Source organism: Pimephales promelas, chromosome 21, assembly GCF_988280905.1.
Source record: "Pimephales promelas chromosome 21, fPimPro1.hap1.1, whole genome shotgun sequence".
NCBI lineage: Eukaryota > Metazoa > Chordata > Actinopteri > Cypriniformes > Leuciscidae > Pimephales > Pimephales promelas.
In genome coordinates, this window is record NC_142789.1 from 22,411,484 (window position 1) to 22,438,440 (window position 26,957).

A 26,957-nucleotide genomic window follows, 5' to 3' on the forward strand; every position below is an offset into this window, starting at 1 on the left:
ACGAAGGTCTTACGGGGTTGGTACAGCATGGGGGTGAGTAATTAATGACTCAATTTTCATTTTTGGGTGAACTAACCCTTTAAATACACTCGTGTGTCATCTTCACCTGTTTGATCATTTGCATTATTCCAACACCTCCTTATATATGTTTTTTTCTTTGGTTCCCCTTTTAGTGATCACTATAACCATCCATCGATATATACATAGATGCCTCATTAGCAGCTGTTCAATGGACCACTATGTAAGCCGTCTGCCATATTGGAGCGCGCATATTGTTTTTGTATTATATTTCATAATGAACTCAGTGCCGACTTATTTTCCAATACTTCTTTTTCGTGAATTGGAATGCGTGCAAAGGATTGTGGGTGAGTGAAGGGTGCAAAGAATACACTTGATGCATCTTTCAAAAGCAGATGAATAAAGGATGCAAAACAAAGTCTGCCTTCCAAGGATTCTTCAAATTTATATTGCCTTTGGCAGTGCTTGATGTCATGGCAGCCGTGATATGCAGAGCATTATAGGACGCAGCCTTCTGTTTAAGAAGCACCCAATGCGCCTGCAGGTGTTATGGTAGGTAGTTATGTCAAATGATATCAAAATGGCTGCCTTTATGATAGTCTTCTATGATGAGGACACGGACCTTGATTTGGTGAACACATATAAAAAAAAACAAGATATGATCAATATTTAAATTGTATTAGATTTAGTTAAAACATGCTTTTGTAGAAATAATATATCAGAAATGTGTAAATAAAGAAAAAAGGTTAAACTATAGACTTTTCACATCATTTCAGAAATATTTTAATATTAACAGTGTTTTGCTAGGAAATAATACATAAATATTTAAACAAAATATTCTAATTATTGGTTTATGCATTTAACCGTTTTAAAAAATCCTGACAAAAATGAGCATCGCATCCTGATATGGCAGAGTTGAAAATGAAACATTCATGCAAAAGCAATTCAGAAAGCCTTTCATTGTTGTTTGGTTAATTGTAATAAATTGGTGTTTGCTTATTACACAAGCTTGGAAAAGGGAATGATCACTCTTTAAACAAAAATAGAACATGTAGAGCAATAACTGCCCTGTCAACAGAACAAAGGCAAATGTAATGATAATGGCCAGCATACTGTGAACACAACATGTACAAAATCTAAAGCCAGAAAGATTTTATTCTTCTAAAATTGGCCAATCACTTGCAGTCCATTGCTTTCACTGTATAGGGAGGGAATGGCTGAAAATCTTCAATAGAAACTGCAATTTGCAAGATCGTTTTATGTTTTTGCTATTGTCACTCTTGTAATACAAGGGTTTTGGGGCATTCAGAGTCACTGTAGAGGGTGTGGATGTGTCTAACCTGAATTCAAAATGGTATCAAATCATAGGTAGCATAAGGAAACTGTCAATTTAAAGACAAAAACCATAAATCATGCATTCCCTAATGATTTCCCTTTTTTCTTGTCTAATCATTAAATGCAAGTAGAGATTGAGGCACCGTGCCAAGGGCCAATGATTGGTAGACAGAAAAGTTGGCACATTCTTCTTCCCTGCCAATATCTATTCTCACTTCCTCTGAGTCGAGCCCAGCTGTCTCAGGCAGACCGAAACAGAGAGAGGAAAGCCTCAGATCAGCTCACGGATCACAATCCTTAAATTATCAGCACCTTACCATGGCGAGATGGGAGTCAAGAGAAAGAGCTGTTTCTTGCGCTTTCTAATGTAGCAACCTAGAGCTTTAAAGTGCCTCTTTTATGCTTTTTCGGATATTTCGTTTTTTTTTTTTTTATTATTATGTAGTGTGTTTAATACACTGTAGTTGTGAGTGTCAAAGGTCTGCAAAGTTCCAAAGATCATTCAAAATGCACAATAAATGGGAATTATTGTCTCCCAAAGGAAAGAAATGATTCTGGGCTGCCTGAAATGAGTCATCGATAATTCCAGCCTTACTTAATGCTCCAATCTATGTTTGTAAATAATTAGCATAATGCCAGTCTATGGTCTTCATTGGCTTCCAGTGATCAATCCACTTTAACCCGCCCTCAAACACTGGTTTTAGCTGAGGCCTGGGGGACTTTGGTTTGTGTTGTCAAAATGTAGGGGTTAAGGTTGGGGTTAGGTTAGGGTTGCCGTTTTAATTCTCTTTTTCGCTTCCTTGGCGACTCTGATACGTATCCTCGAGAATAAGATTGATCCTAACAGCAACAGACTTTCAAAAAGGCTTTCAGGTTTTTATATATCAGTCTCAAGCACCCCCCTCTTCACATTCGACATGGTGCCATCGAGTGTTAAAATGCGAAAGGCGAAGCTTGAATTGACGGGTATGTCCCTCTTTGGCTAATGTACTTTCAAGATGGAGGGGCAACAAGGCGACCAACATTAGAACCCCTTACCTGTATGTATTTCAATGGAAAATTAAAAAATTTCGTACAAGAAATTACTTTATTTCTTGAACGAAGTAAATATACATTAATGAGCACATATATTTTTGAAAGAACTAAATGTTTTTAGCTAAGAATAAACTAAAAAAGATGACTATTATACTATTATACATATTTTAAGAGTCACTAACAAAGTGCTCGCAAGATAAAATCATAATCGGAAGCAGGTTCAAGGGTCAGTACATAGAGAACAAGTTTCGATGAGAATGGTGGAAAAAGAAGAGGCCACAGTGGGTTCTTGTGATTAAATGCAGCGCCTTCCTTAATTTATTTTAAGGTTAATATGGCCTATAATTACGGCTACACTTCCAGTTCTGTGAATTCAGGGTCATAGATCAGGTGGTCACGGAAACCTCTTGAGAGGCTGTGACATCCTATACATGACCATCAAATGTAGGACTTTTTAGCCTGGGTTCAAAACCAGAGGTCTCCTAAAATGTTGTTTACATTTGTTACAATTTTGTTAATAAGTTCCAGGAACTACAGTATGCATTCTTGAAGTTCTCATTCATTGGGCAGCACAGCTTGAATGATCTTCACAAGTACGGAGATAAAAGGAAAAGTAATCTTGAAAACGCTCTGAAGAACATCAGTCAGTAAATGCCAGCACTGCATCCACTACTGGAACAGAGAGACTTCCATGCAAGTTTAGAATCAAGATTATTAGAGGCTCATTACTGAGAAGCTCAAGTCTGAACTTTGACCTCCCGGGGATTAAAATCAATATACAGCACAATAACCTTGAGAAATCAATGCATAAACTCCTTATACACCTTATTAAGAGCAAGGGGGAGACTAAGATGCGAGTCATTTGTACAGATTTTTAAATACTTATCCCATAGTGGGAAAACAACAATCCATACAATGGCACAAAAAAACTGAACTTAGTTTTATATATATATATATATATATATATATATATATATGATCTCAGCAGACATGTTACTATAGTCTAGAATATCCATCCATTTTCTAAAACTGCAATGTTGGGATGATGGAGTCTATCCCAGCATCTCGGGCCAGTCCATCGCAGCACTTACACGTCGCCATTCACACTCACACTAACATTAAAATTCACCAATCCTGCATGTCCTTGGACTGTAGGGGAAATTAAATCTCCATCAAAAATGAACATTAAGCACTAAACAGCCATTTAATTTGCTCACAAAAACATAAAATAACATTTAATTCCGACATTTACTGCTAAAATCTAGGAGTTTCCATGTTACTGAGCTTGAAACTATGGATGCAAAATGGGCCCAGCAACTTAAATGAATCACCATGTTGCACGGGACACAATATTGTATCCTCAAAAGTTTAATTTAGTCACAATACAGAACGATTTATCCAACTGTGGTTTCATTCAATTGCCAAAGTGGCATCCTATAGAGTGTGGCTTTTAACAATGCCAATTGTCATAGGTTCAATTTCCGAGAAATGTACAAGACTACTGTGTTGTTATTTCGCTTTGGCTGTATCTCGGATATAAAGCTGTACTTGAACACACCACAAAGAAGACTACAGCTGACTGCTAACGGCACATGTGTTATGTGCCTGTGTGTAAGGAAATAACTATCTGTATCAGCCAACATTAGTCATTTAAAAGAGAAACCAACACTAGGACTGCAGATATACAAACCGTGATAAAGTAGCGCTTGCATACCATTTTGAATATCAGTCATGTTTATCACTTTCTTCAATTCAGGAGGCTCGTGATGTTACGAAAACATTTACATATTGGAATGCTCAGATTTGGCGTAAAATTAGAATAGCCTTCTGTCTGTGTTGTGTTGAATTCTGTGCTTGCTTTTATTCTCATGCACTGACTGAACAGCCAATCAGTGATGTCTCACGGATGCAGATTCAACATACTACCACTGACTTGTGGAACACACTGCAAAGACTAGCCTGACAGACGCTCACCAACAGCCCAACAGTGCTATTGCCTTATTGAATCCCTGCAGTGAGTTATTATTATGGAAAATATTAACTCAATCAGCTAATCTGATGTTGCAGCCGTATCATGTTTAGCCATAAAACGCATCTTAAAAATGTTTTTGTATGTATGTGTTGATGAGAGCATGCACTTCATAACATGATTCAGCTGAAGAGGTGCACATCCTTTGCATTAGACTTGATGATGAGCTCAGAGGAGATGGGTGAAGAGCGTTATATTGCTTCTACTCTCTGCAATTGTCTGCAATTGAAATCATTTATTTACACAACCACTTATCTAAAGAGGAGACAGGAAACACTACTTCCCCTGAACCAACCCGTGGAGCTTTGAGCCTCTCGCCAAAAAATAAATAAAGAAATAATTACTATTATCATTTAAAACTTTTATTTGTAGCCCATACATTATGATTATTGAAATCACAACGATTAAAGTTTATAATAAGCTTCTATTGGTTAACATTAGCTAATGCATAAATAACTTAACTAACAATGAGCAATGCTTTTGTTATTCTTTTTTTAATCAACCTAGTTAATAAAAAATCAGGTCCATTTGAATAATATTAACAGACATTCTTCAAAATATCTTCCTTTGTGTTCAATAGTGGAATGTGGAAAGAAATTCGTGCCAGTTTGGAACAACATAAGGTCAAGTGAACAATGACAGAATTTTTGGGTGGACTATCGCTTTAAAGGGGAGGTTGATGATGATTTTACTTTTCTAACTTTAGTTAGTGTGTAATGTTGAGCATAAACAACATCAGCAAAGTTAGAATGCTTAAAGTTCAAAGCAAAGGGAGATATTTGCTTTTTAAGGACAACACAAACAGCTGGTAGGGACTACACAACATAAATCCCAGCCCCTGGACATGATTTATAGATTATCAAGACTAGAAGATAACTACACATCAGCAACATAAATTAATCAAACTAACCATTCAGAAATGTCCTGTTGCTTCTACATGCTGCCGCTTCTTGAACCTCTCCATCATTGACTCTGTTGACATCATCTGACTCCGGTTTGAACATACATTTTCAGTGCATGTTTGTGTGAGGTAAAATGACAAAAGCTGTTGAAGCTCCGCCTCTGTGCTAAGCAGCAGCTCATTTGCATTTAAAGGAACAGACACAAAATGGTATAATCTGTGTGGTATGTGTTAATGTTAACAAATGGAATATTATTGTAAAGTGTTACCTATGATTTTATTATAGAATTATATATATTTATAATATACAGTAAACTCTACAATAGAGATATACCAAATGTTAAATTACATATAAAAATAATCTTGGGACAGTTATTATCTACTACTGCAGTGAAGTCTACTACACTACTACTGTAGTCCAAGTTATAAAGAAATATAAACAATCCTTTCCATTCAAAGTTTAGAATTTGAATTTTAAAAATGCCCCATTATGTTTCAAAAAAAGCTGGATTATAACGTAAGTGTAACAGGGGTCATCTGATCCGCCACTCACCTTGACTTTGTGAGAAACGGAGGCAACTAGATGAATTAAATCTCAATTTATTTGACTGTAGTTTTAAAACATCTATCCCAGAGTTGACAATGACTGTGTCTGTGAACCAATTCAATTTTCAGCACAGGGCTACCAAATCCACAGCTCAGCACATAACCATGTAATCATTTAATTTATGCTTGCAAAAACAAAAGACAAAGCTGCCCAACTTGAGCAAATTTCCATGTCAAAGGACAGGCATGCCAGTAAAGATCACCCCAGCCTGCTCATTAATCAGAATCATTTTCGCAGGTGCACAGATACGAAATAAACATTGCAATGCTATTTGTTAACATCTCTGAAGTCTGCACCTAGTATCTAATGAATGCTTCTGACTGAAATGAATCCCTTTAACTCTGCCCTCTTATCATGAAATGACAGCGTAATGAATTTATAGTGTTTTCAGTGGCACCGAACATGCCAATCCAACTTTTTTCCATTGGTTATCAGAAAGGAGAGTTCTTCCCTTTACCCTGCCTCCCTTCGTCCATTATAAACATACACACAAAATAGCAGTATAAGTACAGCATTGATGAACTATGCCACCCTTCTGTAAACAAGTCTTTACAAGCACAGCCAATGCAGTTTATTCTATACGTGCTCTTCTATTCTTCCCCTTCTGACTGAAGCCCTTAAAGCTTTTTACACAATACAGCAACACAATTTACAGAAAGCATTGTGTTCTTTGTATGACATGGAGTGTGGGAAGGATCACAGCCGGTATGGTACAACCGCCAATATTCATATGGATTATGTTTGTTTTCATTTGCTGTTAAGAAATGGCAGCATTGGCTTGGGAATCCCAAGCTCTGTTACATTTTTGATGCGAACAGCAGAAGTAGGAGCAATAGAACATTCATTAATATTACCAAAAACAGAACAGACTCGAAAACAATATGCAAAATTGTTAACATGATATTGGCTGGTCAATTTTGGTTCTAAATGTCCTATTTATCTTCTCTGCAAAGTGAACCTGTATTTACATAATCTACATTTACGTTTGATGTCAAGATATCTATAGTACTCAAATACACTTTTTTAAAACAGTGACAGATTAATTGGAAACAATTTCCCCCGACACACTTGGACATCAACAGCAAAATGATATGGGAATCATCGCCACCTGTTTATAGTTTGTATTGATTTTGCTACTGTATGTTAAAGGACAAGTTCGGTATACAATTAAAGCCCTGTTTTAAGATCGTTTCTGATGAAATAGATCAGATTATTTATTTAATTATAATTATTCATTTTCCACTTATAACAGAATTCCTGTTGCTCAAACAGTAGATCATATCACTAGCAAAGGCAAGCTCTTGGGTTCAATTCCCTTGGAAAGCATGAGCATGAAAATGTATACAGTGAGTGGAATTTAAGATACTTCTTCTAAATGCATAAAAATAACTAAAACAGACCTGTTACCAATTTTTACTGCTCCATGAACCACCAGTTGAGAACAGCTGCTCTATGAAGCTCTTACATGTGGGTGATGAAACTGTTGAAAGAGAAGACTGGCTACACAGTTCTGGCTAAAAGAGATCAGCATTTGAATGTACTTGCTTTGATGTTTCGTCATCAAAAGACATTATCAGATCAAAATGAAATTGATGTATCATATTTTTGTACTGTAACTGCATGATCAGATGAAATGCTCCTTTGTAACATGTAAAAATTCAAAGCAGTTGATTCAGATTCATCTCAATTCACCCCAATGCAACTGAACCGAGCCAAGCAGTGAGTGTGCATTTAGACTGTTGGCATAAAGAGAACTCATTTGTCTTGCTTTGAATTCTTCATTTGGAAGATTCAAGTTTGGATTGGGTGACAAAGAAGCTCCTGAAGGTCACATGTATGTCTTCTAAAGGAGGCAGGAAATCAAAGAGTGATTATCGAAGACTAAAGCAGGAATTGCCAACTCCTGTCTCTGACTGCAGCTAGTGCACTTGATCAAGATGGATCTGTTAGGGAAGGAGTCTCTTAAGAAGGGGAAATGGAGGAATCCACATGGGGGGTTTGCTCAGCTGTGGAGAGCCTGCACTGAGCTCTGAGGGGTGTTCAGGGTAATGTTGTGGGTCACTCCTGAAGTTAAAGGTCATTAGGAGTGTCAGCACCTCCAGACAAGCTATATTTCTAAAAGATTTTTCCAAGTCTGAGGTTGTCGGAATGTCAGTACGGGCAAATGAAAGATGGGTTCATTTAAAGGATGAAATGTTGTCTTTAACTATTAAAAGAAACAGAAAAGGAAGTTGTTTATTTGGATTTCATGATTTTTTTTTAATGTAAAATCAGTCGTCTTCGCCTACTGAAAGAGATCATAGTTGAGGATTTGCATAAAAGATAAAATTTTGGTAGTGTTTCCAAGATTTAAAGTGGATTGTTTGCTAAAAAAAAATGCATAATCAAGGTAAGAGAACTATTACTACTATAGTTTTTATTCATATTTTGAAATCATTCTTATTTCCTATTTTCATTTTAGTTTGGTTTTGTTTTTGAGCGACATGACAGTAAATTAATAATATAAGTCATTTGTATCAGCTAATTGAATGACAGCATAATATTGCAAAGCTATGCATTTGTCAATCCTTATTTTATGGCTCTCATCGAAAACGCTGATCACAAAATGATGTGCAAAATTGTACACCAGCCAGGCAGCAGGACCCTGAAATGATGATGAAATGAAACAGGCTCTCGACCCATAAAAACAAATCTCCTGTCCATTAATTGTGCCTGTAGACTGTCCATACCGCAGATTGTGATCACAACCTCAGCTGAACTTTGAGACCTGATGGTTTATGCAACAAATGATTCTCTCTGTCTCTCGCTCACTCAGACTGCATTATGCTCAGGTGGCCTGTATTAAAATATGGGACATGCCAGCCACCAGTGCAGTCAGAAATTATGAATGATCGCTTCACTCTGTAAGGCATTATTTGCGGGACACCGCTGGAGTTATATCACTGACTTTGTCTTGATTTAAATTTCTGTGTAGGGTTTTTGCATGAGGACATGTAATCTTCCAGTACAGAGAGAATGAAAACAGCTGGGCGGGAGTGAAGATGAGTATTGTAAATGTGCCAGATGTCACCCAGAGATTAGAACCTGCACACATCAATCATCAAGTACAACTGGGGATTTCGACACCCCATGCAGACTTTGTCAACTCGGGGACCCCAAGTATAGGCAAATTCACAGCCTATCACAATGATTCAAACAGTGCCTGTATATATATTTTTTTACACATTTAAAATACGCATTACATTTTTTTTTTCACTGTTTGCAAGATATCACTGTCAGCAATGAAAAAATATCATCAACACAGCAGTATCAATTTTCTCAGTAAATATCAATTTTCCACCAGATATCAGGCTGTTACAACATACAGTACATGGTCTGTGCATTTTGTAAATCAAGGCATAGAAAGAATGGAAGAACATATTGGTTAAGAATCAAATGATGGGAAAGCTATTTGGTGTGAATTTACAATATGTTCCTATAGTAACCTACTTCCACAATAGTTTCTTTTTTCTTTTTGCTGTGAAGGACAATCACGTTTGCAGTTTTACATTAGATTGAACTGCAGTACGAATACAGTGCAAACAAGTGCAATCAGTGCTATTAAATAGGGTCAGTGTGTGAATTATCCAATGACATTAATGGGGGTTACTTTTATTTATTTATTTATTGTAATTCCCACAACACTATAAAATGGCGTACTAACTAGAGATTCACCCACTGTAAATTGCAAAAGACTTCGTTCGGACTTCGAAAGTGGCTAATTTACAGAAAAAAAAAGAGACTGCAACCGGACCCATGTGAAAACAAGTAAACATATCGGAAGGACATAAGTCACTGCTTACGTTGATGGTAACATTAACAATTTGAGGACAAAGTATAATTTGCATAGTTTTGCATATTATGATAACTTATAAGGGATTGTTTGATTTAAGACAGAGATTTACTGCAATGTCAGAACCAGAGAAAAAGTGAATTTTTCTTACTAGTTTAGATGACAATTTCCAGTGAAAATTGATATGCTGGTCATACTTCAAAAAATAATAATCTGTGATTCTGAATGCCAGTATCCACACCGGTGCAGTGACTGACAGCTGCATATTCTCCTCAAACATTGTGTTCATCCACACTGTGCTTTGTCGAAGTACAACTCACGTAAAGTTGATAATTCCGCGAATGGCTGCAATTGCAGATTTCAAACAGAGATGGCGACAAAGAGGAAAAACACCAGACTGCAGCTTTAACCAAATGTCAAATTATTATTAATTTTTTTTTCCAAATACATACAAAATAAATGTGTAGGCCACTCTGACTAACTTGTAATCTTACTTTTTTGGTTACAAGAAATGCTGATGAAACATAAGGAATATACTTTGGAACTCTACCAACTTAAATTTAGTAACATCCAAACATTATTCATGGGGGTCAAATTGGAAAAGTGGATGGTAAATGACTCCATTATACCACAGCATGGTTATTATTTAGCCGAGAGAGAGAGAAAGAGAGGGAGAGGGAGAAAGAGAGATGATCCCATGGTTAAGGTATGTCTCGGTTCATCTTAACAAAAATCCAAATGTGTGCCTCTTTTCATATTTACAATAAAAGTCATCGAATTATGCATAGGCTATGTAGATTTGACTATGAAATAATAAATATGGTCAGGGTGAAAGTCAATAGCTCTTGGCACTATGCTTTCAGCCTCATTTATTCCTGGGCGTCAGAATGTTCAAACGTCCTGCTGTTTCACAATGTACCGTATGAAAAATGACATTCACCCAGTGTCTGTGCTCTTACCCAGCATCAAACACTAGCCCAAAGTACCGCGTCTGAAGCCTTGCTATTCTCGGAGAATCCAAACTAAGCGGGGTCTCGCACAAAACGGACAAACTTGATCTAACTAAATATGAAAGATGTCTCAATGTGCGTGCAGCGGTTTCTGATGAGAATATGTGTGTGCGGGATTCGAAGCGCAGTACAGAATGAGTGTTTTCTACAAAAGCGCGTACTAGTATGATAAAACACAGCATAACAATTACTTACCAACAGCTACTTGCAGTAGATCAGCGCACAAGAGAAAACACAAAGACAGGACGGTCATCTTTCCCATATTTTGCAATAAATCCCAAACTCCATTTGCGTTTACATGCTCTCCGGCAGCTCGCTGCGTAATTCCCACCATTCCAAAGAGATGCGATTCCACAAACTGGTCATGATGCTGTCCAAGTGTCAGAGGGAAGATTGAAGTTTAAAACAAATGCGCACTTCAAAAAAATACAGGGTTGTTGAATATTACGTAAAGATGATTAAAAGCGTTGCATTGTGATATAGTCTCCTCGCGAAGGAAGCAACCAACGTTTACGCACAGACGAGGATTAAAAAATAGATATGGATTTGGATGAAAATCTCTCTCTCTCTCTCTCTCTTTCTCTCTCTCTCTTGCTCCCTCCCTCCCGAAACAGAGTCACTCGATCACTCGCTTTTTATTTCACACAATTTTCCTTAATCCTACTCTGGCTCCAAACCCTTCCCCTCTAATTCTGTCCACTAAGCCGATTTATTCGTGCTGGATTTTTTCCCCTCACTGAAAAGGTTTTGAAAGATCATTATAGGCATACGTGGTGAGATGCCTTACTCTGCATTAACTGCATAGAACCTGGAAAGATCAAGAGCTGGAAATGTTTCTACGAACAGCGTCACCTAGGGTATCTGCAAATGAACCCCACTCAGCACCAGTGAGTTTTCGTGTTCCAGTAAGTTTTCGTGCATGAGGGTCAAATGGGATGTCTGTGAAGATAATAAAGAAAAATTCTGTTTTGAAAATTCATAAGTTAGGTTATTTGAAATGTTGGTTTTATTTTCATATGGCTTTATTTTTCTTTAAGGACTGTTCTAAACAAATATTTTGATTGAATGACTGAAAATTGTAGATGCATCATTAAAAGGACTAAAAATATGATTTCAGACATAATTAGGTAATCATCATTACAGTTCTAGTGATTCTGGTCACATGACAACAAAATGGATTAAGGGCTTACAACAATTAATTCATTTCAATGTATTGATTTATAATAATATAAATTAGCCCAGAACATGAATTGAATCACAAGGTAAAATTTGTACACAAGGTTATTTTTGGTGTAATATTCCAGGCGTTGGTGTAGAAGTTGGCCAATCATAGTTGATACATTTGGAGTGGCACCTCAGATAGACAATGAAATTGTAAGGCTGCCTATTGGGCCACCATCTCGCCCCTGGATGATAATGCTATTATCGTAAAAATAGTGAGAAATATTTTATTGGCCACATTAAATTCTACAACATTCCATGCTGACAAAGGATAATGTACTACAATTTAGCAAGCATTGCTATGCATGCTGGTAGACAAATAGATTAGTGTGGTAAGAGTATTGTTTAATCATTGCCATATTGGTCTTTACCATGAATGAGGCAGTTTTGGTGAGCTCCCACACGATGCATTCAGTCTTTACCTGCACCCGAGAGTACATTGATGAAATGCTAATCTTGCCTCCGACAACACCCACAAGGAAGGAGGGAAGCAAGGATGAGAATATTATGCAATGCTCTGGGGTCAAGACCTTGTTGCAGGCGCTCTGAAATTCAATCAAAGGCACAAATTAGAAATATATTCCTGAACTCTCCAACAGAACCTGCCACAAGTGCTAATTAAAGAAATGTGGGTGTACTCGCACATACCTGAGGCAGTTTAAGGTCTTCCTGATGTTGAACTCTATTGTGCCGAACACTTTGTATTCACCTACACACACACCACAGACGACAAGTTCTTGCGCAATATTGTTGGGAGTCTGGGTACCTTGGAAAAATACATATCGCACAGCCTGCATTTGGCTCATTTGAATGTGTATTTGTTTTTATGTGCTGAAAGAAACTTGAAAAGAGAATGACAAAGCCATCCAGCGATTCCTGACTGACACTCACGCTTGCAAATGCTCCTATACTGCATATTTATTACCTGAGCTGTGCCAGACAGAGCTTGGTGTCAGTGGGATACTCTATGCCCTGCTTAGTACTTTCTCCAAGCACACGTGCTTGTGGAGTCATGACAAGACCCTTGGTAAGTCTCTCTGATGATTTATGAGATGGCGGTGCTGTGACGTAAGGGAATGAACACACGGGAGGAAAGGAAAAACAAAATGTGAGGCCTCATAAATGGACAAAGACAGCACCTCTCTAGAGCATGTAGGCACTCTGCTCAAGATGAAGAGGCTGCGGAGCTTCTGGTCTGGGTAGTGCTGACGCCTGGGCAGGGACCTACAATACTAATGCGATATCGTGCATCTCTAGAGGGCAGTGTCAACAACAATTTATTGAAGCAACACAGCTCAACATGTTCCTGTCCATATGGCATCTGCCCCTTGGACACTTCAGAAGCAACTGCATCTTTTCCAGTTGTCTTGGGTGGTCCGACTAATCTCTTTAGTCCTGTAAATCTGTTAAAGCGATAGTTCACCTAACATTTAAAACTGACTCACCCTCATGTCGTTCCATACCCATAATGGTAGTCTTTGAAACAAATCCAGGATCGCTACACGACACCATTTTCAACTAAAATCTGCAAACTTTTGATGCGCTTTGGCCTTTAATTTACACGACAGCAGCTTTTTGGGGACGTGAAAAAGGAAACTTTTGAAAACAGGTTTGAAGTGCAAGTTCTTGAAAAAAAAACTGTGAATTTGAGATATCAATCATATCACGCATTTATAAACTGTTTCTTTACAAAGTGACATCACCAACTACTGGCCTGGCAGCATAAAACAGTGTTTTTAATCGTTTTTGCGGATCTGTGTGAACAGGGATCGCTTTGACAACATTGTCGACTGTACTCAAAAAAGGAATCGCTTGTAATCCCAATATTATCTATTATATAGGGGGCAGCTGATTGGTTCCTGCTGTATCAGTTGGTAATGAGCTTGCATGCTCAACCTTCAAATACATGGGTAGCATTTGCCTTAGCAGTGCAGCGCGCTTTCAGAAACCCCCCAACTTCCCCAGATCCACCTGAATAGATCTTCAAATTAATTTCTTCTATATTGTACAGCAGCAGCATATATTACTTGCTCACAGCAGAGTGACATGTACAGTATGTATTGGCTTTAAAGCAACACTATGCAGGATTTCCTTTTTTGTCAAACTGTGACCCCTAGAGTCGCTGTGGAGTATTTGTACTGTCGTAAATCGCACTCACGCAGAGATGTCTCTGCACTCACGACCTAATACCCTCCCCCTGTATACCGGTACCTGTTCAGTATTAAGGAAGCTGTAACGAGTGGAAATGAGGTGTGGCCCCTTTAAGAGCTGCGCCCTGTTGAACTGTCGGCAGTCTGTATTGTATGCGGCTCAAACACCACATGCGGCGCCAGGTTATTTCTGTTTGATGCTCATTTTAGCGGATCTTGCCGTAAAACAATTTGTTACATCACGCGACAATGATCCTCAACAGTCAACCCGAAAATAGTCAAATAACCATTGCAATAACTCCGAAGCTATTCAGTTAAGGTAATAAAAAAAAAACTGCATAGTGCTGCTTTAACAAATTAATTGGTTTTCTTGCTTCACACAATCACGAGAACCAATGAGGTTTGTTCTATTGCAAGACGCCCACACAAGCTTCTGTGTGTACCATATTTGATGCATTATATGTATGTTTATTTGTGGATAAAAGCTTGAATCGAATCTCTGTGCATTGTATCAAGTGAATGTATGTCTTCACAAGACTCGGATTAAACCTCTTCTTTACAATGCCTTTATAAACTTTTTTGGATCTGTTCAGTTTTGTTTACCTGGTGGGACAGAAAAGGTTTCATTAAAAAATATCTTAATTTCTAAGTCATCTTATAGGTGGGTTTGGAACAACATGGGGTTGAGTAAACAATGACAGTCTCTTTAAGTTTAAGTTACGACTATGGCTCTTGCTTCGATAAATCCTAAATGGTATTTGCATTCTGATTGTTGGCCTGACACATTTGAGGGGAGTGCCTCGGACAAAAAGAGACAGACATGGTGGCGGAAGAACAAATCCCATTTTCTTCCACTTACATTTTTCTTGTCCTTTTTTTGAACACTTGACACTTGCTGTTCTCTCCACTGCCTGGAGTTAACTCAGCAGGCAGCGAAAAGAGGGCTGGACAGATGAAATTTCCGATTCTCATTGACATCAGTAAACATTCTCTTTGCGTACCAGATACATTTCCATCAGCTGTCGTTCTTGGTGCCTGCAGTCTTTTGTCACACTTAGCTAGACTTGCAGTTTAAGCTGCAAAATTCAGTGAAGGAAAGCTTGTGTGGTAGTTCTATACAAAATTGCTGTCAAAACAAAACGTATTCGAATTCTTCTTGGTAACTTTATTTGCATTTTAGGATGACTCATTTTTGATCATAACTCATGAATATTATGAGTAGAGACATGGAACCAGAAATGCTCTGAAACAAACCAACACCGCCAATACAATAGAATAGAATAGAATAGACTAGAATAGACAGTAATGCGACCAAATCATGCATCAGGTGTGCAACAAATGTTCAATGATTCAACTCTGGAGTATTTTAATTCTTATAAGAATATTCAACACACAATTCAAGCCATGCAATACATTTGACTCGTTCAACCCATTTATTTTACATCATGAATATTAAGCCCATTTTAAGACAATAAAAAATGATTTTCATACTGAAAATTTCATACATTTGACATTTGCATAAGCATGTTTCCACCCACATTTCTTAATTTCTCATTTTTTAATTCCATTATCATAATTGGTTATTAAATAGTAGCTAATTCAATAATTAATACTTAATGCTTAATACTTAATACTTAAAATATAAGTGCTATGACATATTTGGTTTTAATTAGTCGCAGGCAATAAGTCGTTTTTGGACAGATGGATGTGTGTGTGTGTGTGTGTGTGTGTGTGTGTGTGATATGTAAATTATTATGCGATAGAAGCAAATTTACACACAAATGCTTTTAAAAATCCTGGAACTACATAATAGCCATGCAATACAAATACAAAATATTAATGAATTAGAATTTTTTTTTTTAAATCTACTCTTTAGTTTTAAATGTAATAACTGTGTCTCCAGTGCAAATACATACAAAAAATTAAACAACAACCACAAAAAACATCTTGCTATAAACAAAACTAAAAAAGTCCCTCTCCATGTCTAAAACTCCAGCTCTGTTAATTGAAATGTGATGTAGGGTGGAGCACAACCTCAATCCCAGCAAGCTGCTGTAGTTCTAAGCTGTGGTTTTTACAGAGCCTTACGTATCTGAGAGCTAAAGCCCAGACCTCATACAGGAGAAGCAGGATCATCCAAGTGTGGACGAACCTGCTTAAGGATTCCCTCATGCTTCTCACAGGAGGCCTATTGAACTTTCTTAGCTTGCAAACAAGGGCTGTCACAGCATCAGTCAACTAGAACGTCTCACAAAAAAACAAGCCTAACAAACAAACACATAATCTAATATGCAAAAGAGGCCTTTCCAACAGCCCTCATGCTCCTGCATCATTCAGCAATGATATTCCCGTGTGAAAACTATAAATCTGAACATGGCATCACAAATTATACATTTTCTGTAAAAGATTATGTAGAGTGGGGGAAATGTGACATTTTAAATACATTGTGTTATGTATAAAGGTGTGCAACCTAAGAACATAAGTGAAAAAAATCTATATCTTTCAGTCAATAGGTTTACTAACGATAACATGGTGTATACTATGTACTAGTATATTATGCTATTTCTGACAAGGGACAAACAGTGCATTTTGCATTAATGGTCCGGTCGCTTCAATGTGTCAAATATAGAGCATTGTAGATATGCAGTGCAAGGCAAAAATTAGGTAATAAAAAGCACGATGGAATGGTGCCAGAGAGGCCGTTGTGTCAAATACAGTAGTAGTCTACAGTATATGCAAATGTTTAAAATACAGTAAGTCTCTATATGTGGTGTTTGGCGTCACAGAAAATGCCCATGATGCAATGGGAATCACAATTATTTACTATAAAGAGAAATAGCACTGTAAAAAAATTGTTGGTTTAACTTAGAAAATTAAGTAACCTGGTTGCCTTAAAATTTTAAGTTCATTGAAATGGAAAAAATGAGTTAATACAATGAAGGAGATTGATTTAATCACCAGAAACTCAAAATATTATGTTATCTGAACTACATAAATAATTTAAGTTGATTTGACAAAATAAAAAATGCTGTGATTACAATGACAATACTTTTTTTTACAGTGCCTACTGGGTGATTTAAATTGTAGAAATGACAGAAATTGAGCTGAATGTGACAGTATTGCTTTTAAAGCTTCTTTACAGCTGAAATTGTATTTGCTTCATTATTAAAGAACTTGCAACATTAATAATGTTATTTTCCTGTTTATTACGTCTGGGAAGCTATATAATATACAGTAATCCGTAGTGCTATATAAATAAAGGAGACTTCCGCATTATGGTAACTCTCATGAAAATATTTCTTAGTCATCTCTACTGCAGCATTTCTCACAGCAAGTGTTTTTTTTTTTTTTTTTTTTTTTTTTTGTGAGAATGTAGATGTTTAGACCTCAAATATGCAATTTACAGTATATATTCACATAGCGCCTTTTTGAAAATTTGTTTAGACATTTTCCGAGATGCGAGATATACATGCATATAAAGTTTTCAAACCTAATAAAATAAGTGGAAATATACAAGTGAGAGTGTGACACGACACCTATCCAGGTGTACCTCAACATATACATCCAGGAAGTTAAGCTCCACTCCATTTCTCCATGTTAGTCAAAGCAGCAGCTCCAAGACTTTCCCATTGTGCAAATTCTGGTTTAAAAAGAGATTATAGTATCTGTCAGGGGCAGAATTGCATGGATATTATGCATGTGGAAGGCAGGCTTGTAACAGCGCCAGCAGGAAAAAATTTTGCAGCAAGTCCACACTATCACTCCAGATTAGGAACAACTTTGGAAATGGGACGTTTCCCAGCTCCAGGGTGTGACCAGGTTGAGCCGGCAACAGCAGTGGAGAGGTTGCAACAATTTGCATCATGCAGACATCCATCTATACCGCGCAGAAAACCGTTCCGATTGATGACACGGCTTTTAAATCCGAATAAACTGAATGTATAATGGATGGATTGTATGTACTCAATACACTTTTATATTGCATTTTAAATTAATAATTCACAGGTTACACTTGTGCAATGATATATCCTCATATCAAACATTGAATTCATTAAAATGAGTTTGTCCTAATTAACTGATATTTTGGCAGACCACCCAAGATCAAACAAGACTACTGAACTGACCAATTGGTGCAAATACAACAAAATTAAAAATGCCATTGAGCTTTGAATCACTGAATGAAAAGAACTGCATTATTGCCTGAGTCACAATAGTGCTGGCATCCAATTATATGAGCTTAACATCCATTATGGTATTATATGAATAATATTTGTAAGATAACAAGGCAAATTAAACAAAACAGTCATAAACTGAGGATATATGAGCTTTAAATTATAAACCACAATCTACCGCCCATAACACTAAATCATTGCCATTTCATAAACTCTAACAACAGGATGCTTGGATAGCTTACTTCCTAGACCAAATAACCAAATAAGTAATGTTGTCATGATATTGCCTTACAAGCTTCATTGGAACGGTATATTTACTGGATGTTTACTGTTATTACTCCTCGTAGAAGCTTCGATCAGACAGAAAAGCACTAACTGGCCCTTCATCAAGTGATTCAAGTTGCTTTTAACATCATTTACTAGCTGCCACAGTCTATGAAGATTATCCAGTATAATAGCAAGGAAGACATGAGGCCATATTTTCTTTTTACATTTTTTAAATGTAATGTCACACTGATAATCATAATGAGGACACAGTTTTCACATTGAGTAAATAATAAAACTGTGAAAAGTATATAGTTTATATTTTGAGATATAAAGTCATATAATTAGGATATAAAGTTAGCCTGGATGCCAGCCCGAACTCCGCCCACAACATTTTTTGGACGGGAAGTTCGGTCTGGACTCGATCCATTGAAGAGTAATTATGATCGGTTCAGAAATCATCGGGCCAATCAAATTGCCAGGGCGGGCTTTATACGATGATTGACAGGTGGTCTTCAGTAACGTAATCCTCACATCATCAAAGTGCGCTTGTCAAAGATGAATGCAGCTGCAACTCTTTTGTAAAAAAAAAAGATAAAAATTGACAGCGCATTCATTTTAATAGACAAACAGAGAACTGCAATCAAGGCATTTGTCGATCGGAAAGATATTTTGGCGTCCTTCCTACATGATTCGGGAAAAGTGTAACTTATCAGCTGGCTCTGATGGTCGTTAAGAAGATGGGACGTAATGAAAAGCCTGTGGTCGTTGTGGTTTCTCCTTTGGTGGCACTCATGAGAAGTAAGTAAAAGAAGTAACGCTCGTTATTTAACTTCTAAAATAAATAAAGTTAGGCTACGTTCTGTATTTGCAAAACTGCGCTATGCAAAGGAGTTGACTTATGCATTGCTCTGATTGGTTGGTAGGTCTACCGACTATCCAATTGAGTGCAGAGGTTTTTTTTTTTGGTTTTTTTTTGTCCTGGTTCGGCTACAACACGCCTCATAATCAAAGCCCAACGGAGGAGTTTCAGACTCATATTCTTTCTTGAATATGAGTATGACGAAGTCAGGCTAATATAAAGTCACTTTATGATATAAAATAAGAATGATGAGGGTCAAAATTACCTCCCCTCGCCTTCACTTTGATTCAGTTTCCAACTGAAAAATTTATATTTTCTAAAAAAAAAAAAAAAAAAAACTCTAAATGTTTTGGAGCAAGATTGATGAGAGAGAAGATCCTTTGAGAAATTATACTGTACTACGATACTTACAAAAGCACAGCTTGAACCACACCCGAGGGATCCTTTTTTAATATGTGTTATCTCCCTCTGGATTGTGGGCAATGTCTATTTTTTTATTTTTATCTTTTTTATATATATTTGTTCCAGTTATCTTGGCAGAAATACATGGTGGCCACATTCCATTAAGAAATATTATTTTACAGCCAATCCATTTTGCGCCAGAAAAACACAGCTTTACATGCTAATGAAAACTAGCTTTCAAACACTTTTCTTAAAACATTAAAAGTTGAGCTTTTATTCTTTTTCATCCACCCCCTCCCCATGTTTCCCTCAACCTCCCTGAAATGAGAAGATGCGCACTAGGAACACCTTTGGACACTCGTAAATCTTTTCAATAGTTTAAAATAATGGCAAAAACGAAAGTATAGTGCAATGCTATGCAGATTGCTGAGCTGTGGGGATGCCTCAAGATCAGATGGCCCTTTTCCCCTTTCTATAAGTGCTTTGCCTGCGTCAGATCTATAGCTGACTTTGATCTCTCTCTCTCTCTCTCTTTCTTGCTCTCACTCTCTGTCATCATAACTATATTAGTGGGCTTGCCATTTTCTCCCCTGTATTCTATCAGGCTCCCTTCATTGCAGGGAACAGACCTGGTCACAGTTCCTCTCCATTTTAGGTTGATAGTAAGCAATAACAGCATATGAATGTGTGCATTGGCCCGCAACACCATTAATTCCAAAAAAAAAAAAGTGTTCTGCAAATTCAGCATGCTTCTTTAATTTTCCACTACTGAAAAATGTAGATAATAGAAAGTCATACAGAATGGGTCCAAAGCTTATTCTCACATTAAATTGAGTTTCTTCAGTTCTTATGCAGTGTTATTTGAACAGAAGTGAAATATCGATGATAAAAAAACAACAACAGTTGCATTAGTGTACAAGAAAGAAAAGTCAGTCAGGATGCACCAAGGTTTTACATTACTGTATGTGAATTATTTCAGTGTTTTTGAAATAAAGCATACATCTAACTTGCTTTGTATGCCATATCTCATCCTGGATAAGATGGATTTGAAGTACTATATATGTAAATCCCCTATACTATATTACTGTGCTGAGTCAGGAAAAGCACGTCCTTTTGTACTGGTTTAGGAATACGATCGCAAACTGAGCCTGACAGCAATTAAGCAAAACTGCAAAACTCTTTCAGATCAGCATCCTACAGAGATACAACACAGATATTCATAAGGAGGTTTGCTGTTCTCCTCCTTTCAACAGCTTTCTATCTTAATGTCAAGCTGTTGGAAGCCTAGTTTCACTGCTTGCCTCATAATAACCATTTCGGCTCTTTGAAGCCAAGACAGAAAATAGCTCAAAATGGCTGTATATCATGAAGCATTAATTTGATAATCCAATACTGCTTCCTCATCTCAATGGTAATTTAGGTAAGAGATTTTCATGTTTTCTTGTTTGCTAGCCACTACCAATTTTCCCGAGGACCTAAGGAACCGTCAACTTTGTAATATGTCTCCAATCTCAGAGGATTGTTTTCAGGCTGATGCATAACAGAACAATTAAGTGTTCAGGTTTTGTGAATTAATTGACTTTCAAAATTAATTCCCAAATATCTTGGTGCAAATACACCTGAAGCATTTTAGATAAACTATAAACACAACTGCCAGTAGTCTTCTCTGAGCCACACATGATTCTACAAAGGAGAAGGGGAGAGTAAATCAACCTACAGACTGTTTTGTTACAGCTTTTTCATTCAGCACTGCACCAAATAAAGAGTCAAATTAGACATAAACAAGAAAAAAATAATCACATACCTGTATGTGAGGCAATATCCCATCATTTCATTAATTACTAGATCAATCTGTGGTGTTTCCCATACAACAATGTAACTCACTGCTTAAAGGTACAATATGCAGGATTTTTGCAGTAAAATATCCCAAAATCACTAGGACAGTGTTATATATTTTGTTTAGTTGATTACTTACAATATCCCAAATGTTTTCAACTATTTGTAAATCGGAAGAAAAATTGCAATTTTAACCAAGGAAATGGGACGTGTGAGCAGGGTTGAGGAGTCGCCAGTCGATGTCGCCATATCCGCGGTTTCCGCCAGGTTAGACCGCAAAAGTAACCATGGCGACAGACGTTGAAAACTGGGCCGGTTATGCCCGTTATGCCCAGAAGGACGCTCACGCTTTTGTTGCTTTTGTTGTTTTGTTCAAACATTACGGACCATGGCAAGCAAACTTTGAGACAAACAGAAGACTAAAACTAAGATCAACATCTTTCGAGATGCCGAGAGCTCCTCGTCCGCGACTAACTTCGACTTGACAGAGACGCGAATGTTGCATGTTACTTTATTAGACAGGTGAGCAAATGTACACTAAACTAATCAATGTTATGTAGTTCAACATGATGAAATGTTAGAATATGATCTGTATGTTATTCTCTAATGTTAATCTAGCTTAGTCTCATACAGCCAACAAACAACCTAACTAACAACTTTCAACACACTCAAATGCTGTTTAGTGTGATAGTGAAACTGTTAGAGCAAGTGAAGCAGCGCTGCGTTACCTCAAGTTTAATTCGTCTAATAAACTGACCTGTGTGAGTAATTCAGCACTTGCGTGTAGTTCGGTAGAATGAAATGTCCTTATTTCTTTATATCCGCGGGACTCTCGTTGCGTGTGGCGGTGGTATACGTCTAGCATTCGTGCCCTGCTTCATACTACAGTCATGTTAAAAAACATCACTGTATTCACTCATCCATAAAAGATCCATTAGCTTGACGACAAGATCCATAATTCCGCTTAATGTAGAATATACGTCATCAATATACGCCTTTGTTATTGTAAGAGGTTAGCGACCCCTGGTGGCGAAAAATCTTGCATATTGTACCTTTGTTGTTGAAGAAATCAACTAGCTAGTTATAACTGTTACCAGAAACGGAATTGTCGCAAATATGTCTTTTAACCTGTTGGTTAATGACATCACGCAGTTGGTGGAGTAATAACTTATTTTAATTAATCCATTTGAGGTGGAATCAATGCCATGTTTTTTGTTATAAATTAATGACATGTCGTCTGAAGACTGATTCTCATTTTCTCCGTTATTTCCATATTATATCATAGGATCCTTCATACCTATGCACATGCGCACTCTTCAAAACTCTTTAAATCTCTTGAAAAACAAAAAAGACAAATTAAATTTATATATACTCAAAGTGAAAGATATAGATTGCACTGAATGTCAGCTTGATTATTTTGCTTAATCATGAACACGTCATGCAAACAAAAAAATATGCTTCTAACCACAGCTCTTTCGTTCCTTCCACACAACTGAGCGATGATGTTTGCAAATGTTTATTGAAACTTGTAGAACTTGTAGAACTATGCTGATAACGACAGAATTTGCGATCATAGTTGGCTAAGGAAATGTATTCCTAAGTTTAGATGAAGTTTAAAAGTAACCCGAGGCTGATCTGATCTCCAGCAACTCTAGTGCTCACACTCAGCCAGAATCAGGCCAGCCAGCACATAACAAAAAGTTGAAGAGGATAGCAGAAGTCACACAGAAAGCCTTTATGAATTCAGCACTTGAAGACATGAACATCCATGGAATTCTTATCTTTGATCTTTAAGTCAAGTGCCTTCCAGGAATACAAAATGTCTATAACAAAGGACATACATTATATTATGACCTCTGTCAATGGGGGGAAATGAATGGATATTTAAGTAGCCTAACCTTTACAAAAGTGAAACGCTACAGAGACATTTTCAGGGGAACATTAACCAGCTCAAAATGTAAAATAATGGACCTGTCGGTTTTTAAAGGAATAGTATACAAAAAAAAAAAAAAAAGGAAATTCTTTAACAATTTACTCACCCTCATGTTGCTCAAATCTCATCCTTTTTTCTTTGGTGGAAAACAAAAGAAGTTTTGAAGAATGCACCAGGGGCTGTCAAGCTCCAAAAATAACAAAAATGACAGCAGTATAAAACATGATTTTCAAGTATTATTAAGCCAATCAATATATTTCTCCCCCATCTAGTTGCAGAATTGCAGTTTTTAAATATATGTAATCAAAAATCTGGTGAAAAATGGTTCCTTGGTTTTCTCTGGAAGTCCGCTGGAAAGAGCTGGACCCCATCCACACCCACTAAGAAAGATTAATTGTGCTTTTCTTAAGAACTAATTAGGCAAAGTCTTTTAGGGGTCAAGTTGAAAAATCCAGGTTCAAGCTAACTGTGTTAGCAGCAGTTACAGAAAATTTGGACATGGGTAAAAAGCAAATAGCTGAAAGGAGTAGCCGGAGGGATGTGAACCTTGAGTTGTAAAATCAATTACGCACTTATACAAATGTATGACAGAGGCACTTCACATAGAAATGTTGTTGATCGATCTCTCGTACAACTGCTGCCACTTAGACTTTAATAGTGAGAGCTTGCAGTCAATGTAATATATTTGTCATTTCATAAACATATAAAAAACTTTTATACTTTTTTTGTTCTCTGATATTAGACAGGAAATCAAATGAGAGCCAATTACAGCAAAAAAAACAACAACAACAAAACAACAGATTGGCTCTTACCTGGAGTGTCGGCAAGTAAGCCAAAAGCACATTGGTATTTCATAAGGGTGTTTCATTTAATTAGTTCTGAAATGCATTATCCTGACCATGCAATATTATTTTACGCCAAGTAAATGTATCAGAATCGCTTTTGTGTGATGACTTCATCTCTCTTTGGAAAATAACCATTTTCTAATTAAAAAATCACTTCTAATTAAAAAAAAAGGGGGGGGAGGGTATATAATACATTTGACTGGAAGGAACATGACTAGTGTATGACTTGCACGATTTAGTTACCCATTGAAAAAGTTAATCAATTATTTTCTTGCATTCATAAAATTCAATTTAAGAACCTATTCACTTAATAATTCTTAAGATATAGCATCTATTCAGAGTGTGTTTGTGAAATGGCACATAATGAACACTTTGCATTTAATAACTTAAATGAATTTGTGTTCTGAGAACTGCTATTCAAGTATAATAGTTTCAATATGAAAGTCAGAAATACATCATTAATGCAATGACCATTGCAAAACGAGATATGGGAAAATGTATAGAAAGTCAAGGCTCTAAATTTGAATTGCTGTTCAAAATAACATCGTACAATGGCTGTATGTTTATGTTTAATGTTGTTTCCATGAGGTACAAAAAAGTCAGAAGTAATAGTACAGGTAATAGAGGCCACATAACTGATCTGAATAAAAAGAAGACCTTGGGTGACTTCAAATAAAAGATAAGTATGAAGCTTCTCGACACTCTGTCTCTATTGGGGTTACATGCATGCACAGCGTCACAAATAGCCAATTTAATAGCACATCTGATTCTAAAGCAATGGCCTGTGTCATTTCAGTGATACATCATTGTGAATTTAAAACAATTTGCTTAGTGCCTAGACATTTTTTCTTCTGTACTATTTCTGCCTGTTTATCTATCTATATACCTGTCTTGAGCTTCGGGATTTTGTAAATCACTTATGATGGCAGAATATAAGCCTTTTAATTCATACAGTTTCATCAAAAATAAAAAATTAACAACATAAACGAATTCCATAAAATAATTTCTTGATGGGAGCCCCTAAAATGTTGACAGATGCTTGACAGAACACTTTAATGTTTCATATAGACAGTGCAGGATGCATAAATCTTAAAAAACTCTGAAAAAATCAACTCTGAAAAACACAAAATAAAACAAACCACTCAGCTACGATAAATATAACAGCCTTCAAATATGCAAAAACAGACTGATGCTACATGACCTTCCCAAATGCATAAAACTCCACCTGAAGTTTTTCTTTTTAATTGTGAATATGTGAGATATGATTGTATAAACTGTACGACAATCTCTTAAAAGGCACTCTGCATTGATGTTATTTGTATAACAGCTGGAAGCGCAATGCTTTGGAAATTAAACAATCTTGTTTATGGTCACCAAACCAGATGTTGGCTATATCCAGTGTAAATGATGAATCTGAAATCCAGTCACTGCTCCACATCTCCCCTCTCACTTAAAAAGCAGTTATGTCTTATTGCTCTCTGTACTCAGGGGAATTACACTATGCATTATTAATGACTCTCTCTTTGAAAGATTAATTGTCAAGTGCTCAGAATTTTACTATCAATCAGAATGCAGCGTGGCTTAGAAAAGCTTCTTGAGCCTGTCAAATGGTTTCTAGCTCTGGAGAGGTGAGAAATTAAATCACAATTCACTATTAGGTCAGCGTGCAAGTTTCTTAAGGTTGTATTTTATGTTAACAACTTCATGAATACATACAAGCTTTTCAGTGAGACATTATCGAAGCATTTGAGGCTTCCTCTATACCCTAGCTGATTATGTAAAGTTATCAAATTAGTATTTGTAAGTATCCATGCATAAAATGGTGCTTATTTGTATACACACTGATGAATCCAACATCAATGTTCTGAAAAGAAAAATGTTTTATGTTTACGAATTCACTGAATATTGAATGAATGGATATTATTGCGTGGGATAGAATTTTTTATTACTCTCATTTACAATAAAAGCAACCATTTAATTTAATATTGTGTGAATTAGTGAATATTTTTACTTCTCTAAAGTTTTGCATTTAAATTCTGTCTCAATATTTTGTATTTAATAAAGAAATCTGCCATTGGGTCTTTCTTGGATACATTTTCCACCATATTTGGGGCTTCAACCCCATGGGGTGGCAAGGTGGCTTGCCAAGGGAAAGACTGAGAGGCTTACAGGGGAAATACACATGTGGGGGTCACCCAGAGGGGGGACCATGCACACGGAGGTACCTAGCCAATGCACAGGCAATAGACACTGGCGTCAACATCAGCAGTACTGGAGGAACTCAGAGCTTGAGGAGGAAACTCACCTAAGGAAATATTGCATGTATCCAGTCCGTGGAGTGGAATGGCGATCAAGTGAAGACACCTGAGCGGGTCCGGTACTAGCTGGTTGAAGCGAGGACACAGGCTCCATGCTGAGATTGTAGAATCTGGCAAATGTGTTGGGTGTCGCCCAGCCTGTAGCTCTGCATATGTCTGTTAGCGAGGCGCCAAGCGCTAGAGCCCA

General features: G+C 36.9%; 1 protein-coding gene across 5 annotated transcripts in view; it reads right to left on the reverse strand.

Moving 5' to 3' along the window:
- Positions 1–26,957, reverse strand: part of igsf21a (immunoglobin superfamily, member 21a) — a 311,041-nt gene that overhangs the window by 203,044 nt on the left and 81,040 nt on the right. Inside the window, exon 1 of one of the 5 annotated variants that reach the window (XM_089125329.1) lies at positions 10,963–11,572. The exons of 1 other annotated variant lie outside the window; for it this stretch is intronic. In XM_089125329.1, the coding sequence (XP_088981455.1) occupies positions 10,963–11,101 (139 nt within the window). In that variant the 5' untranslated portion in view covers positions 11,102–11,572. Of the gene's footprint in view, positions 1–10,962; positions 11,573–26,957 lie in introns of those variants that run through there. 3 more of the 5 variants (XM_089125330.1, XM_039673393.2, XM_039673394.2) reach the window with 3 other exon arrangements.